This window comes from Mustela putorius, unplaced genomic scaffold (assembly GCF_011764305.1).
Source record: "Mustela putorius furo isolate JIRA1106 unplaced genomic scaffold, ASM1176430v1.1 tig00000596_pilon_pilon_pilon, whole genome shotgun sequence".
NCBI lineage: Eukaryota > Metazoa > Chordata > Mammalia > Carnivora > Mustelidae > Mustela > Mustela putorius.
The window spans coordinates 13,153,733-13,171,384 of record NW_025421428.1 but is presented as its reverse complement, the minus strand read 5'-3'; the positions used below and the strand labels follow the sequence as shown (position 1 = coordinate 13,171,384).

The 17,652-nt window shown below is 50.0% G+C and overlaps 1 protein-coding gene across 5 annotated transcripts in view; it reads left to right on the top strand.

Annotated features, from left to right (window-relative positions):
• Positions 1 to 17,652, top strand: part of DDX31 (DEAD-box helicase 31) — a 67,735-nt gene that overhangs the window by 10,409 nt on the left and 39,674 nt on the right. For all 5 annotated transcript variants that reach the window (XR_006607466.1, XM_045082640.1, XM_045082641.1 and 2 more), the window contains exons 7-14: positions 3,085 to 3,129; positions 4,478 to 4,519; positions 5,514 to 5,578; positions 7,097 to 7,216; positions 7,325 to 7,431; positions 8,663 to 8,898; positions 9,651 to 9,827; positions 13,028 to 13,087. Coding sequence is in view for 4 of the 5 variants with exons in the window: in XM_045082640.1 (XP_044938575.1) it covers positions 3,085 to 3,129; positions 4,478 to 4,519; positions 5,514 to 5,578; positions 7,097 to 7,216; positions 7,325 to 7,431; positions 8,663 to 8,898; positions 9,651 to 9,827; positions 13,028 to 13,087 (852 nt within the window). In the remaining variant the exon portion in view is untranslated. The remainder of the gene's footprint in view (positions 1 to 3,084; positions 3,130 to 4,477; positions 4,520 to 5,513; positions 5,579 to 7,096; positions 7,217 to 7,324; positions 7,432 to 8,662; positions 8,899 to 9,650; positions 9,828 to 13,027; positions 13,088 to 17,652) is intronic.

Genomic DNA, 17,652 nt, shown 5'->3' with positions numbered 1-17,652 from the left:
CGTAGGAAAGTCTCATCCATTTATAAATTCTAGGGGAGTTTCTTACTAACCATGGGTTTTGGGGGGCTTTTTGTTTTGCTTTGTTTTTTGTTTTGTTTTTTATAAGGTTGGAGAGTTGGGGAATCCTTGAGCTGGCGTTGGGTCCTGTAGTTCCAGCACAGCTGTCTCATTTCGTAGGTCGGTGACCTGAGGGCAGGAGAGATTGGATTACGTTCCTAAGGGCGACCGTGCGGTGGGCAGCTCTGCTCAAGGCCCGGATCTGAGTGTGTCTTTAGGCAAACCATTTCGTCCCTCTGTGTGTCAGTGACTTCACGTGTGGTGCGTGGCTCCAGGGATGCCGTGAGGCTCCTGAGCTAACGCACGTGGAGGGCGGAGAGCCGGCGGGTAGCCAGCTCCTCAACAGCACCTGCTCATGCGGCTTCGGCCGTCACTCCATGGCCGTGTGGCTCATTTGAAAGGCAACAATTTGATTTGCTTATTATCTAGAAATGTTCACCAGCCTGTCTTCGTTTTTATTCATTCCATATATTTTAGCATCCATAGCAGTTCATTCTATTAAAGATTGAAATATTCTGTAAAAGAGTCCAAATTTAATTCATTTATTTCAAGTGATATTCAGTAGAGACCCTTGGAGTTCATCGTAAAATGATTTGACCTGTGAAAAACCTATCTGGAGGGAGCGGCGAACTCAAGGCACCCAGCAGAGTCGTAAATTACTTCGGTGATGGGATGAGAACGGATTGCTTTCCTGCGTTTTCACTCTTCCCATTATGTGGGCTCTGATTTTCTTAACAACGCATCCAGCCTTCTTTACTCACTTCTGCCCTGCGAGGAATTGATTTTCCTTTCTTCTTCTCTGTGTAGAAACACCTTTTGAAATGTCAGAATCTCCTAACGTCACACCGCAGCACGTTGATACTGTTGTACTAACATGTTTACTGTTCCTCGCCTGGGCCCCGCAGACTTGATGTCGAGTACAGACGGCTCTAGTTCAAATTCCAAATCCTTTTCTCCTTATGGGTAAATGTTGCCTATGCAAAACAGAAAGACCATGCTTGTGATTGGATTGGCTCGAAACCTGCACTTAGCTCCTGCGCTAACATCATTTTGATTAATTCCTAAGTGTCTGTGAGCACTCTAGAGATGCAAGACACTGCTGAGCTGACCGAGGCCTTCACCGGCTTGCTTTTTGTTTTCTTATTATTATCTTTGTTATTATTTTTTAGATACAATGTACACGTTAAAAAAAAAAAGTACCAGACAATACATGCTGGGAAGTAAGTCTCACACTTCCTCTCCCCAGCAGCAGGGCAGCAGCAGGGCACCACCGCTCTTTCGGGCGCGAGGGTCTCCTGCCAGTTGGGTGGTCCTCCCAGGGCTCATCTCGCAGGAGTGAGCCCGCAGATTCCCCTTCCCGCTTTCCTTGGAGCTTTTGTGTGTGTGGTTTGATGCACAAGTGGTTGCGTGCTGTGCATTTTGTACCTTGCTTTGGTTCACTTAGTGTGTTCAGGGATAGTGTCTTAGCAGTGCCCCGCCCATCTGCCTTGCTTTTGTAATGGGCCCCTAGTATCCCGATGCCTGTTGCCTCCACAAGTTACCACACCAGTCGCTTGTTGGTGGAACTTACCTTAGGTCAGTGTTTTGCTACAAACAAGGCTAGTCTGCACACTTCACAGTCTGTAAAATATTTGACATTTTTATGCGTGCTCACAGGAGCATCCTTTAGAGAAATCCCTGGAAGTGGAAGTGGCATGTTTACTTAGTAGATAAACACAGTTGAACTTGAACTGGCGAAGGTACGTGCCCCACAGCAGGGCGCCCAGGAGCTCCTCGCCCACACCCTCCAGACGCTACCTGCTGTGCTGGTTTTCCTGCTCCTGTTTTCTATTTCAGTTGTTGTGGTTTGTTTTTTATTTTTATTTTTTATTTGAATCACAGACCTTTGTCAGCCAAGGAAATTGACCCTTTCTCTTACAAGTGGCATGTTTTCCTCTCATTTTGTCATTTAGTATTTGATTTTGTTTAGGTATTATTTTTCCATTCTGAAGTTAAAAATTTTTATGTAATAGAATTTATTAGTGTTTTGTTTGATAGTTTCTGAGTTTTGCATCATCTGTAAAAAGGCCTACTTAATTCCAACTTGACTTTCCCAACTTTGTTCTTGAAGTCTGAATAATGTGTCTTTCCACCACGGATGCAAGACGCAGCTTCCTTCCTCCCGTTCCGTGTAAACTTGATTCTGTTCTGGACTGTTTGCTGTTGTAATCTCAATTTATATTCCAGTGTCAATTTTTTTAAATTAGAATGTCTTAAAGTGTTTTAACATCTGATGTTTTTCAGACATATTTTGGTTATTCTTGCACATTTATTTTTCATAGGAAGTTTTTAATCAGCTTGTCTGATTGGATGTATTTTTTACATAAGTTGTGTGCACATGTGCATACGTGTGGCAGCTTTGTTAGGTTTATATCACAGTTGTGGGTTGACTTTGAATTAGCTTATCTTGTAATATGGCGCCCTCTTATCCAGGAATAGGATACATTTTGGATGTATCCATTTATTCAGATTTTATTCCCATTTATTCAGATTTTATTTTATGCTCCTCAGAAGTGTTTTAAAATGTGTGTCATGTAGATTTTGTACATTTTTTGTCAAGCTTGTTGCTGCTCTGGTGTGTTTTTTCCCCCCTTCCATTGTATTTTGTAACTTTTGAGTCAGGCTGTAGATGTGTGTACTATTAATTTTACGTTCAGCTACTCGACTAAGTTGTCTTTTTTATGGTAGATTTTCAGTTGATTCTCCAGGTTTTTGTTTTAGGCTAAAATGTCATCTGCTAACAATGACAGGTGTACCTCCTACTTTCCAAATTTATATGTATTTCTTTCTCTTGTCTGATTGCATGGGCCGGAACGTTTAGAACAAGGTTGCATAATAATAGGATAATAGGGTAGTGGGCGTCGTAGTCTCCTCCTTAATGAGACTACCGCTGACATGTGCAAAGGGCCACCGTCAAGTTCGGTCCACCTGGAGTCCTGTGACCTTCACCCATCCGCTCACGGCATTTCTTTCCTTCTGTATTGATAGCGCAGTGATGGCCCCTATGCCCTGGTACTGGTGCCGACAAGAGAGGTAAGCTGTCTCACCTTCAGGTGGGATCTTAAGCAGGTACTTTCCTTTTGGAAGTAAGATCCTTTTGAATTTAAAGTGGTTTTTTTCCATTTTTTCTCCCTTCTGCATCCTTACCTTTGCCTGGGACCATCCTTTTGATTCCCATCGAGGAGAAAAATTCAAATACTCTTTGAAAATCATAAGCTGAGTATGGAAAAGCATTCCCTTATTGTCTAAAAACTAATGACACTATTAATTTCTGTACTTTTAAGTGGAATTTAAATAATTACATTTTCTACTTTTTTGGTTTATTTTATAACTTAATTAAAAATTAGAGCCATTGGCCCTAAAATAGGCTTTCTTTTTTTCTTTTTTTTTAAGAGGCTGCTATACTAAAGATTTTACTTGTTCTTCAAAGTTTAGCTTCTTAACGTTTTTCTTCTTTCTTGGTGGAAATCTCTCCCATCTGATCTATTTTATTTGCCTAGAGAGGCGAATTTAGATGAGGGTATCGGTTTTCTCTATCAGATGCTGATTACTTCCTTGCAGAGAACAGATCTTGAAGACAGAGGGTTCTACTTAGCCTGTCCTGCAGCCTGCATGCCCTGTCTTGGCTCAGTCCTGTGAAGGAGCAAGCTGAAGCTATTTACATTTTTACAGCAGCAAACTTGCTACTTCCCTAGGATGCACCTTGAATACTAAGCATGTGGCAACTGTATACATACCCTCGGATAAAGGGATTATGTTGAGGCTTCTTGATGGCTGTTAGTGGTTATAACCTACATTAATTTTCACCTCCTCTAGTTTCCACTGGGATTGTTTGATTTTGTTCCTTTAATAAACTTGGGGAATGACCACCTCTCAGTGCCCTGTTTGGCATATTTGAAGGGTACCTCATACCACCTTTAAAGAAGTATGCCCAGAGGCTGGCCCGTTGAGCACTGTTCCAGGTGATTTCCTCCTGCATGTTCTGTTCTCTCTTCCCGAAGGGAGGCACATTCAGGGTGACGCTGTTCCACTTCTCCATCCATGTGCACCGTAGACTTGTGCTTCTCTGTGTGGCACTCTGGGAATTTGAGCCAGCAGAGGGAGCACAAGACACTAGTTTTGTACATGTCCAAGGAGTGGACGCAATATCTCTGTCCGCAGTCTCCAAACTGACAAGTTCCAGAAGGAATATAATAGGATGTTCTGTTCTGAGTAGATGCTGTGTATCCGATTTTGTTTTTCATAAATCTTAACTTAAGGTCCGAGTTGGAATCCTAATCACTTTACGTTGTCTAAAGGTTTTTAAAAGTTGGGGGCGAGGGGGTGCGGATGGGAGGAGGAACAGCCTCGTTTATCATCTGTAACTTTTCACTCTTTACAGCTGGCTCTGCAAAGCTTTGACACTGTCCAGAAACTGCTTAAGGTGAGGTGAGCCATGAGTTCAGTTTTATCTTTGTTTTCCTTTTTGAGAAAAGAGAAGTCTGCCAGTCTTATCTTTATATTCAAAAAGCAAGAAATTCTTTCAGGTTTTCTGGATTCCCTGGGCCTCTCTGCTCTGCCCAGGTATCATTTGTAGGATCTTACTTATCTAGACTTTACTAACTGCCTGTCTCTAGCCGAGAGGACAAGTGTTTCCCGGCACTTGCTGTGCCGTACTTTGCTCCCTGTGGTCCTTGGCAAGCCGCATGCGGAGACTCACAGGGACAGCCACGAAGGGACCGCATGGAAAGCTAAAGGACTTAAGAAAGAAGAGAGAGGGCTTCAGAGCCAAAGCCTGCCAGCCTACCAGACTGATCCAGAATCGAGCTGTCTTTTCTTTTGTCTAGGGTGGAGAATAAGGAAGGGTTGTGCTCGGGTTTTTTGTACCCAGAAAGGAAGAAGAGGCAGTAGACTTAGTGAAATGTGTTTTTAACTCGGGCTCCACTGGGAAAGGCAGAGAAGCTACTGGAATCATTTAGAAAGCTCCCATTTCTCTTGCTGTCCTAGAAGCTAGTTATAGAGCCGTAATTTAAGTGAATACTGCTGGCATCTATCCATGGCAGGGACGAGGCCTAGGAATTGTGTCTGCACAGTCGTACCTCCTACAATGAGAAGCCCAGGTCTTCTCTCCCAGCTTCTCTAAGAAAAAAGAATTTGGAATCAGTCTCTGTATCTTCAGTAAAGGGGGCTTTAATGGGGCGCCTGGGTGGCTCAGTGGGATGTGTGTCTGCCTTCGGCTCAGGTTGTGATCCCAGGGTTCTGGGATGGAGCCGCACCTGAGGTTCCCTTGTCCACAGGGAGCCTGCTTCCCCCTCTCCCTCTACCATTCGCTGCCCCCAACTTTGTGCTTTCTGGCACTCTCTCTCTCTCTATCAAATAAATAAATAAAATCTTTAAGGAGGGCTTTGCAGTGATTTTTGTCTGCTATCTTTCCGTAGCCATTTACCTGGATTGTGCCTGGAGTGTTGATGGGAGGAGAGAGAAGGAAATCAGAAAAGGCCAGGTATGCACGGGGACCCTGTTTGTTACCCATTCTTGTTTGCATCTGTCTGTTCCGCCTTCCTAGTCACTGGGATGTGGTCCTTCTAACCTAGGAGAGAGCCGTATCTCAAGCTGTGCTTCCTCGTCCCCAAGCGCAGGGATCAGTTGAGGCAGCAGGGAGTGGTCACCTCCTGACGGTGTTGTCCTGACAAATACTGATGAACCTACAAGGGTTTTCCTTCTGATGTGGTTGGTAGCAGTGCTCACTGTCCTCTCAAGTTCTGCCACCCCACCGGCACCCCTGAGTCCCCCTTGTTTCGTGTCCACCCCCTTGACGATTCTCTTTTGTCTAATTGGGAGTTTGGGGTCTTGTTTGGCTCCACGAAAGCAAGGTCATAAACTTACATAACGCTCTACACTTTGCTTCTTATATCGGACTTCTGTATTGGAAGTGGTATTGAGGGTCAGGAGAAAATGTTGCAACAGGTAAATTCGTCTGTATTCTTTTTGAAGCATCTTTATCGTATTGTATCTTCGTGCTCGGTAGTAACCCCCAGTCACGTGTGTGCAGTTTGTAATGGAGGAGTAAATACTAAACTTGAAACCTAAGGGTATTGGTTAGGTTTGATTCAGCCATAAATAACAACAAACCAAAAAGCAGTGGCACAAACATGTGGCCGTTTTCTTTTTCTTTCACATTTAAGAAGCCTGCTGTAGCCCCTCCCAGGCTGGCATGGTGCTCTGGGATCAGGATCTAAGTCGCTTCTATCTTTTCGTGCTGCTAAGCAAAGATTCCATTTTCAAGGGTACTCCATAGTTTTAGGGTTGCTAGAGCTCCAGCCATCACATCTTGTTCCCTGCCAGCAGAAACAAAGATAATCATACTCCAAAGACACTCGCGGTCTTTGTGCTTCTGCCCCATGCTCGAATGTAGGCACACAGCCGTATTTAACCTCAAAGGCTGGAAATATACTCAGCTAAAAATCGGAAGCTTTTATTGCAATGGAAATATGGATGGACTAAAGGATGTTTGGGAGTAAGAACTTTGATTTATTCTCCCTAGTCTACAGAACAAAGCTGGGCCTTGTCGTATGGAGGTCACAAAAAAGATTCAGCAGAAGTAAACATTTTAGCCGTCGGATCACATTTGTGTTGGATAACTCATTAGGTCCCTGGCACAGAAACCTTCAAGAATAGGCTTAGATGATCATCGATCTGGACTGTTCTAGAAAGAAAGGATGCACGGATCAGATAAAGGGCATTGATTTATGTAGTACAGATTCCTTTCAAATATAAGGTTTTATGAATTTAATATAATTTTGGATCTTAATAATTACATTCTATACAAGAGAAACTTTGGAGGAAAATGAAAACTCAGCTCTATCTTTGTATCCATCCGTCATCGTGTTTGTCATGGCTGCACACTGTGCACGTTGGTGCTGGACATGAATCTGTCTCCCGTGCCGGTTTGCGGTGTTTTCTGTTGGTACAGCTGGCCCCATGTGATTTACTTTCTTTCCCAATACATAATTTTAAACAGACTCCGCAAAGGAATAAATATCCTTATCTCGACTCCTGGGCGGCTGGTGGATCATATCAAATCCACGAAGAATATTCATTTTCGTCGGATACGGTGGCTGATTTTGGATGAAGCAGACAGGTGAGCCTCACCCAGGAGCCTAAAAACTGGGGAAAAGAGCTGCTTCTGCCGGCTCACTGCGGTCTTCCCTTCGCGTGTGGAGTAAAATCCCCTCTCTTGAAACTGCAGAATCCTGGATTTGGGTTTTGAAAAGGATATCACGGTGATACTCAACGCTGTAAATGCTGAGTGCCAGAAACGACAGAACGTCTTACTATCGGCGACACTCACAGAAGGTGAGTTGAAAAGGAGTGCTCCTTGTTCCTAACCAGGAGGGAGGACATAGATGTAACAGGCGTCATTTGTCCGCGGTGGTTCTCAACGCTGGGGACAGGCTGAGGAGGGAGGTGTCCCTAAGGCACTGCCTTTTCAGACTCCTGTCCTGCCCTCCTCCTCTAGTCTTGTCAGGCCCTCCTGTGCTCCCTGGGCTGGGGTGGGGAGGGCAGGGCCAGAGCCACGTCCGTTAGGAGAGTGCTCCCCGAGCTCTTGGCAGGGCGAAAGGAGAGAACAGGCTGACTCCCATCTGTCCAGAGGTGTCATGAGGGGTTTTTGTGGGTGTTACCAGCCTACCTTCCTCTTAAAGAGCACTGACCCTTAAACAGAGACTTCAAGTTCATTTCTGTCTTTCCATCTGCATGAGATGGACAGCTCGAGCTCTTCTTCATAGACAGGCACTGGCAGAGTTACCCTCTCAAAACAACCCAGCCTGTGTGCTCTCAGGGCTGGTTCACTCGTTTTACTGGCCCTATGACAGTGTGTACATACCGGTTCTCAAAATGTCTCCTAAGTCACGTTAATTTTGAGAGATAATCCATGATTCTGTGCTCAGAAGTTTGGGGAATGCCACACGTTTCCTCGTGCTCTTAGATATTCCTCGTGTGGGGGCACCTGGGTGACTCCGTTGTTAGGCCTCTGCCTTTGGCTTGGGTCATGATCCCAGGGTCCTGGGACCGAGCCCCTCATCGGGCTCCCTGTTCAGCAGGAAGCCTGCTTCTCCCTCTCCCGCTCCCCCTGCTTGTGATCCCTCTCTTTCTGCCTCTCTCTCTGTCAAATAAATAAAATCTTTAAAAAAAAAAGAAAGAAAGAAAAGGAAATTCTCTGGTGTGTGTCAATACAATAAAGTTTCTGAGAATGCCTGTAAACCTATAAAACCCGTGACAGAAACCTGTGATACCCTTTTATCAGTAGATAGAACCATAGAACCCTTTAAGGGGGCTGGGGGGCGGGGAGAGAGCGCTATTAGTGACCCTTTCAGTGGTCCTGCCCAGGTCAGAGCTGAGAAACGCTGGTGTGGAATCGTTGGGCCTCCCCCACCAGATCGAGCTCGGGGCAGGCCTCTGCGTCCCTGGTGTTCCCATAGGGAGCCTCTTCATCAGCCTGGACGTGTGGTGTGGGGGGGTTGTATGTACGAGATTAGTCTCACAGTGTGTTCCTGTCACTGGTTTTGCCTCTCACTTTTGCTCCAAGGTGTGACCCGGCTAGCTGATATCAGCTTGCTCAATCCGGTCAGGATTTCTGTCCTGGATGAACCCCGTGGCCAGTCTGAGCCACAGGGCGGAGCAGTTCCGGAGGCCTCCCTTCTCCCAGCTGGCGGCGAGCCGGACAGCTTTGCGATTCCGGAAAGTCTCCATCAGCATGTGGCCCTGGTTCCCAGCAAACTGAGGCTCGTCTCCCTGGCAGCCTTCATCCTGCAGAAGTGCAAGGTGGGCCCGCACCCGAGGCCCGCACCCGAGGCCCGCACCCGAGGCCCAGCTCAGTCAAGGGAAGAAGGTCCCGTCTTCCCGTGTCAGGTCTTGATGGCAGCAAACAGAGGGACCCTCACGGACACACACGCATGAGAGTTTTCCAGCTCACCCGTGTTTGCTGATGCAGACCTTACCAGTCAGCAGTTCCGGGGTTGTGGTAAAGAACCAGAGGTCAGGGCCAGCTGCCACACTCGACACGAAATCTGCCCGAATCCTCTTCCGGGCCAGAGAACAGGAGCATCTCAGGCAGCAGAAACATGCTGAATGTGGGCAGACAGAGTTTTGTGCTCGCGGTTTTGGAAGAGTGCCAGTATTTCTGTGTTTATGAGATCTTGTGCCACCTTTGCCTGGTCGTGGCAGAGTAGCGGGTGCAGGGGCTGGAGGGCGAGGCCTCCCGACTGCTGCCCGCGCGGCGAGCCCTGGGTGGGCGCAGAGAGCCCCCAGCGTGTCTGTCTCAGATTCGGGAAAGCCGGTCGCAGTTTCAGCTCTGCTGGCTTCCTCTCATCTCCGCTCCGTAGCATGGTATATCGGGGTTATTTTTGTGAAATAATTCAAAGCTGTCCGTCGCCGCGTTTCCAAATCGGGGCCGGCAGGACTGTATTTTAGAGAAATACTCACTAAAATACTGTGTATTTTAGAGAAATACTCATTTTAGTGTCACCTGATCTTAAAAACATGTGGTGGTTCTTTTCCTGTCTGTACTGATGTAGTTTGAAAAAGACCAGAAGATGATCGTCTTTTTCTCGAGCTGTGAGCTGGTGGAGTTCCACTACCACCTCTTCCTGCAGACCCTGCCGAGCCGCCTCGGGGCCCTGGCGTCCGGGCAGCCGCCATCTGCGTCCACGCGATTAAAATTCCTGCGGCTGCACGGCAACATGAAGCAGGAGGTGAGCAGTGCGCGGGGCCCCGAGAGCCGAGGCGGGAGCCGACCCGAGGCCCAGGAGCAGGAGTGTGTCCTCGGGGGTCGGCGCCGCCCTCCCTCTCGGACCCCACCGGGCTGGGCGGGGATGCGCCTCAGGTGGGCGCGTCGCCGGCCCTGGAAGCAGACCCCACGGCTGGGCGGGCTGGGCAAGGGCGTCCATTGTTCCCGTGTGCTCGTGCTCCGGGAGCTGCCCTCTTCCACCTGAGAGAGCTCGCAGGCCTGTCTTGGCCCGAGTCTGCCTCAACCAGCTGTTAAGGCAACAGAGGACCACTAAGTAGCTGGCACCGGGGAAGGGTTTTGCCTTTTTAGTACCCAGTGTGTAATTAGGGCTTGATGTCTTCAAATTAAGAGCATTAATGGAGCTAAATTGTGGATCCCATATGGTACTGCTGAGCGCGACTGCTGTCATTGTCAACAAGATACAGCGCTCTCACTCTTAACACCTTGGTCGGGAGAGGGGCTTCAGGGTCTCCGTTCTGTCTCGGCTCGGAGTGCTGTGTCGCTCGGGAAGAAGAGAGCGGCTCCCGGGTCTCAGGTTCTGGGCCACGAGGCCCTCGTTCCGTTGAGGTGGTCAGCAGAGAGCAGACTGAGGGGGACATGCTGGCGTGGAAGGGGGACAGGCTCCTTCTTGTCCTCGACGGAGGTGACCAAGCGCTCAGACAGGGAGAGCCGACCAGGAGTCAGAGCGAGACTTGACTGGAACCAGCCTGAAAACACGCAGCATTTCTAGAACCGAAGGAGACCTTCAAGTTGAGTCCAGGCCCCTTCTTGTGCTCACTTTTGTTGTGTTAATAAATTAAGGATATGGAGCCTCAGAAGGGAGGTTGCTCAAGGTCACTCAAGGACACAGCTTCTTATTTACCACAAGATTGGGTAGAGTTTCCCGAACAGTCCAGCCTTTGTGCATTTTATACACTCGTGGTTTTCAGCTCCAAGGCCCCCAGTCCAGTTGGATTTGTTGATTTCCTAATTTCATGCCATTTACAGTGTTTGTTCCTCATCCTCTCCGTCTTGAATTCCTCCAAGACCCTCTGCAGGCTGGGCGTAAGGATGACAAGGGAATCGGCGCCGGGCCCGGGAGGATCTAGAAATTTGCAGAGGCCGTGCCGGAGCTCTGAGTGAAATTATCTCAGACCGTTTGCCTCACACTTGAAGGGCAATGGCCCGGCATGGCGCTCACGGCTGCGTGCTCTGGTCCTGCCTCTGCCTTTACCGGCTGTGCAGCCTCAGGAGAGCGTGCCACCTCCCTGCGCCCCAGTTAGCCCGTCTCTCAAAGCGAGGTGACACTGGTACTACTTCACGGGGTCAGTGCGGTGATGCACCGAGTGAATGCAGAGCACGTGCGTGGTGTAGGACCTGGTCCGTGTGTGCTCTGGGGGTGTGGGTGCCCTTACACTGTTCTCGCTCGTTCCCAAATGGTCAGCCTGCCCCTTGTTGTTCTGTTTATTAAGTGTCTTGCCTCCACGGCCTTCTCCTGAGGTGGGTAGAAGATGGGCGGCAGGACCTCTAGATACCGTTTTACTGGCGTTCTCGTCCCACAGTCCCAGTCCCATCTGCCTGGCCGCTGTTCACGTGACCTTAGTATGTTCCCACTGGGGTCAGTGTGGTCCTGACCGCATCTGTAAGTGTTTAAGAGAAGTTGCCACTGGAAGACGGTGTTGCCTGATCGCGTGAGGAATGCTCCAGGTTTCGCAGTTTTTTCCTTATCCCAAATCTGAACATGTTACGTCTAGTCCATAGGGCATCTCACGGGCTTTTATGAGCTTTCCTGATTTTTTTCTAATCTTCAGTCTACAATGGGTCCATTAAACATGATCCTTCCAAAGACGGCAGCACTCTGGGCAGATGCAGCTGTCTTCCCCGAGGCCTGGATGCCATTCGGGAGCACAGCCCCCTGGGTCCATGTGCCAGTCCAAACCTCTGCGGTGTACATGTGCCTTGGACAAGAAGTGACTTCATCTTTCTGTGCCTCGTGCCTTCATCTGGAAATGGAGGTGGTGATAGTTCTGCTCACGGGGTTTTGTGCGGATCAGGCGAAGTTCAGGCCTGCGGAGCACAGGCCACCGTGTAGGATGTGCTAGTGCTCTGTGTGTGCTGATGGCGTTCCCCACTGTGCCCAGGGCCTCCAGTCAGATGATACGGGAGATGCATGTGAAGGACTGGAGTGAGGGAGACCCCATTCCTGTTCCCGAGCCACCCACATGTTTAGTGCTTTGGTTGTATTCCTTTTCAGTTGCTGATAGACGGACACGGCCAGGTCTGAGCCGTTCGCCGTGCTGTGGCTCAGGCCACATGGGGCGTGCTCTTGGCAGGCCTCTCAAATGGACATGCCCTGTGGTGCGGCAAGACCGCCTTTAGGGTTCCACCCCCAAGGTTTTGATGAAACACCTGTACAATAAATTATCTGTGGAGGTGTTGATCCCGGCCCTGGGCGTAACAGCAAACCGTCGGAGACAGCCCAGGTCCGGTCATGGAGCACTGACTGAGCCGAATGCAGACGTAGTGGCATGACGGGACTTTGGTGTTGTCTTGGCACGAGAGCACGTTAGTAGGAGAAGTAGCACACTACCGTTCTGGAAGAAGCCACATCTTGGGTCCCATGCCCAGAAGCGGTTGCTGACAGTGGTTGGATGTTTGCTTTGAGTGGGGGAACGATTTGGTTTTCTTCCTCTGACTTGAAATACATAATTTTCTACAGTTAGAATGTATGGTTTTTATAATTTTTAAATTTTCTTTAAAGTTCATTTTTTTAAACATTGCCCTGTAGGAAAGGCGGTTCTTGAAGCCTGTGGACCACCTGTAGAAAAACGTGTTTAGAACAGATTCTCAGTTGGGAACCGGGAGTGCAGTCACTTGTGGCCTTGGGCCTTGTCTGCTCCTGGGATGGGCCGTTCCTGAAGGCTGCGCCAGCCCTGGCCCTGTGTTCCTGAGATGTGCTGCCCCCAAAGCTCCACTACCTTGTCAGAGTCCCAACAAGTCCAGTCCTGGAAGGACAGGGTCTGAGGAGAGGATGCGGACGGTCTACTTCTTCCTCTTTCTCGGCAAAGCCTCTCAGGGCCTACAAACAGATCGAGCAGGATGAAGCCTGGGAGTTATGGGGTCTAAGCCTACAGTGCTGGGTCCAACCTCAGAGTTGTAAGACTGTGTTTTTCCTTGTTTATATAGGAAAGAACAGCAGTGTTTCAAGAATTTTCGCATTCCAAGACAGGCGTCCTTCTTTGTACGGTACGTACCCCTCTGCACTCGACCGGGAGGCTGGGCCCCTGCCATTCCTCTCGCCAGGTCGCCCCGCGGCCAGCCCCTCAGGGTGTGGCCGGTCGCCTTGCACTTCTGGCGCGTCACCTGACTGTGCCGCCGTGCACAAGTCTTGCCGATTTGCTCACTAATAGTGGCAGCTGTTGGTCTGAAAATGTGTGAATCTTGGTGATTTCTATCCACCAAAAACGTGTAAATTACAGCTTTCGGGAGTAATTAGAGCTGAGAAAGTCTCTTTGCGACAGAACCCCTCTCCTGCCTCTGCTCGCCTTTTTTAGAAGGAAAATAGATGCGCTTGCACAGACGCTCTCTGCTGCTGCCTCACACTGTCGTTGGCCCTGCGATTCTCGGGACCGGGTCATTTGGCCTCTGTCATGGCGGGCTTGCGTGGCCGCTGCCTGTGGCACAGAGCTGGCCTCTTGGATGCACCTCTAATGTGCTTTTTTGAGACTGAAAACTCACAGCTTCAGTGTCCCCACCTCTGGGGACTCACTTCCCCATGGTTGTCGCCAGCTCCTGAGGTTCAAGTATCTTCCCTTCTTATGCCGTCTCGGATGATGTGACTTAACCCCCCACAGGGTGTCTGAGAAGTCCCTGTCTGTGCGGTCCCGAGGGTTGCCCTGAAACTGGCTTGTCCTGGGGGCGAGTGCCGGGCAGAACAGACTGTCGGCTCTTGGCTCACCTGTCCAGGTCTTGCTTCTTCGTGCAGTTACTTTTCTTTTCTTTTTTTTTTTTTTTTTTAAGATTTTATTTATTTATTTGACACAGAGAGAGAGCGCGCACACAAGCAGGGGGGAGTGGCAGGCAGAGGGAGAGGGAGAAGCAGGCTCCCTGCTGAGCAGGGAGTCTGACATGGGACTCAATGCCAGGACCCTGGGATTGTGACCTGAGCCGAAGGCTGATGCTTAACCCACCGAGCTACCCAGGCACTTGTGCAATTACATTTTTAGGAACCTCTGCTCTGCCTTCAGTTTTCAAGGCAACGGGCATTGTTCCCTTCCTTAAGGCAGGGTTTACGAGTGAGTGCAGCTTTGCTTCTCCTGTAGGAGGGGGCCACGCGGTCACCCGTTTTATCACAGGGTGCCAGTTCGCACATGAGTGTGGCAAGCGGTGGCTCTGTGAGTCGGTTGTCCCGATCTGGGAATGGTCACTACTGGCACGCCTGCCTCCTGAGGAAGACCGAGTCCGACCAGTGCCCTCCCCTTTGCAAAGCCCATCTGCAAATCAGACGCAGTGTGAGCGCTCTACCCAAAGGGCGAGTCTGCCGCGAAGATGAGGCCACGGGATCTACCTGCCAAATTCGCCAGCGGTCCTTACCGTGTCCAGTCAGACTTCCTGGGTCCTGACCCCTTCCTGTTTCTTTGGTCTCCACTTCCCCCCTTGCTTCCTGCCCTCAGCCAGGCAGGCTCCTCTAACCACCCCCTGAATGCAGCATCCGTCCTTTTCCTGGCCTTGGGGCCTTTGCACGTGCATTCCCTCTGCCTGGGAAGCCTGCCCTGACTTGGACGAGTTCCTCCTGAGACCCCCCCACTTCAATTTCAGTTTTTGAAGAACGTGAGCTCCGGGAGCGTGCATTTCCCCCCGTTAGGCATTCCCACTGAGCCCGCACTTATGGTACTCATCATGCCGGGTCTAAGTGTCCTCTCCCCACGATCGCAAGCCTCTTAGGGACGGACTGTGTCTTGCCTGCGGTCCCTTGTCAGTGTCTGGCCCAGAGCAGGTATGCGCGTATACTCAGTGTTTGTGAGCCGAATGGGTCAATATTGGGGCCCGAGAAACACAGTGTTGAAAACCACCAGCGTCTGCCTGCCTTCTTCTGAAGACGGAGAGAGGCGCCATTGCGCTTGCTCGTGGGAGTCAGTCCCCTTTTTCATACACATGGTGGACCTGAGGGCTGAATGTTCCAGGTTGTCCATATTGAAACAGGAGCAATAGGAACTTTTGTGGGGGAGTTTAAGAAAGGAACAGAATGTTTTATCTTTGACCTTTAAGATGTTGGGTTTGTCCCTGGTGGAAAATTTTCAAGTCTCCTGGTGTTTTTTACAGACATGGGTCAGCTCTGGGTCTCAAAGTGGGCTCTAGGGATATGAGGTCAGTGTTTTGGTTGGTTTTGATTTTGGTCTTTTTAGTAGGTTTACATGGAAGTGAAGGTCATTCTTTTTTAAAGGTAATTCTCAGTGGGGTCAGAAGCCATGATGACTTCCCTTGATTTGTGTGGTTGACATCTGCAGGCAAAGGGAGGCCAGCCAGCCAGGGAGCACCCCTGACTTAGCAGAACACAGCACCCCCACCCCTCTGCCCCCTGCCAGTCCCAGGTGATGCACAGAAAGCCGACTCTCACTTGCCTGCAATCTGATGTCACTAAAGGTTCTTGGTGTGTGCTCGCTCGCTTGCCGAGGAACCTTCCAGTGTGCTGACCTTCCGCCAGCTTTACGTCGTCTTCCTTGTGCAATGAAGATCACCGGAGAACACCCGGGGGTGGGTGGGCTCATTTCCGGTCATCTCGAAGCCCAGACCCGAGCACGTGGTCTCTGGCGAGAGGAGCTCTTCCTTCGTCCTTTCCAAATTCCTGCTGGTTCTGCCATGGTCATTCGCTTCATCCTGAAGCTTCTCGTGCCCGAGAGCTTTAGGCACAGGAGACCCACTGCAGTAGATCGTGGCGAGGATGCTGTCACTCTGTGTCCTTTTAAGCAGCCTGTTGCTTGCCAGGCCCTCTGCATGCTCTCCAGGAGCCTCCGTAGTGTTAATGAGGAGCGGGGGCCACGGCAGGACGGGGCAGATGGAGAACGGGCTTCTTGGGGTAGAGCGGACTCGTGCTGTCCGTTGTGGCGGGGCAGGGGCGTTTCCCTCCTCCTCATACCGTACCTTTTGCCATTTTGATTTATCATCCCAAGATATACATCTATATATATATATAGATATATATATAGATATATTTTTAATTTATTTGACTTAGACACAGCGAGAGAGGGAACACAAGCAGGGGGAGTGGAAGAGGGAGAAGCAGGCTTCCCTCTGAGCAGGGAGCCCAATGCGGGGTTCTGTCCCAGCACCCTGGGATCATGACCCAAGCCGAAGGCAGACACTTAATGACTGAGCCGCCCAGGCGCCCCTCATCCCAAGATGTTTTAACGAGCTCAGAAGACTGGCTCTCGTGTATGAGGAGTTGGGAGCTGTGCCAAAACCGCCCAAAAACTCCCAGTGTTGCTCGTTCCGACTTGAGAATCTCTCCCCCGATCCATTTTCCTGCCTGCCAACTTTCCTCTTACTAGGAGCCATTGAGGATGTGTGTGCATGTTTTCTGTCATCTTAATTACGAACAATCTTAAAGCAAGGACCTTCCTCATTCTATGTGGCCTTTCAGGACCTAGTGTGTGGCTTTGTGTCCCGCGGGTTCTCGGTGACTGTGTGAGGCCTTGCGGGTGTGAAGCGTAGGCAGAAGCGAGCGGGCAGTGGGGGCAGGACTGACCGGTCTGTGAAAGGGCGCCCCTGACGCGTTCCGGTGTCAGCTTGCGTTCTCCGGAGAAGTAGATCTAAGAAGCCGTGTTGAGAGGGAGTAGGGATTAGCAGGAAGGAGCCGTTTGAAAGTTCCGAGCCCACTTTCCTAAATGGAATTAAGAAATCAAAGGAATCTGATGGGAGATACTGGATTACCTACAGAATATTTCCTCCTGCTTCTGGCGAAGAGCTCACCCTGAGCCAAAGGAGGGGACAGTGGGTTTCATCCCCATTGTCATGTGGATGGGTCGGTAAAGGGAAGTGGCACGGAGTGACTGGAAGGTGATATTCCTGCGCCGCATCCGGCCGGCAGTCCAGCCCTGGGCTCTCTGTCGTACACTTGGCTCTCCCTGGCCGTCCGCGGAAGACAGGAGCGCGGTCGCCTTTCTCCCAGCCTGGAGGGGCCCTCCCAGCTCCCCTCGCTCTGCGGGTCGCTTCTCCGTGGGCCTCCACCTCGGCTGTCCGTCAGCACGTGCTCTTTCGGAAGACACCTGAGCCGCCTGTGCTGCTTTCCTCCACCCTCTCCTTTTTTTTTTTCTTGTCTTGAAGCCCACTGTTGTGTCTGTGCGGTTCCTAATCTCCCTTCCTCCTGCGGAGTTTCCACTGTGCCAGGACGCTGGGAGACAAAGGACGCTGGGCGGTGAGGCCGTGAGAGTCACGGGAATGTCACTTCGCCACCAACAATAAATGTAGACTTTCTTGGTTTTCTCTGGGGCCTGCATTTGAGGTAAAGTTGATCTTTTCCACTTTATTTCATTCGTGTTAATGGCAAGATCATTTGGAGATGGTTGGCTGTTTACTCAGTTACGCTAACTCGTGTTGCCAGTTTTTTGGCGGCTCCAGCCAAGATCTCTCGCCTCTGACAGCTTCTGCACTCTCTCCTTCCTCCTCTGATTACGCAGCCCAATCTGTCACCCGGACAACGGGGGCCTGTACCCCGCTGATGGCTTTCCACACACGGCAATAATGACTTTTGGCAGGCCGGGAAGGCGGCAGAGGCGAATTTGCTGCGTCCCTTGCTCAGAGAGCCGGCAGGC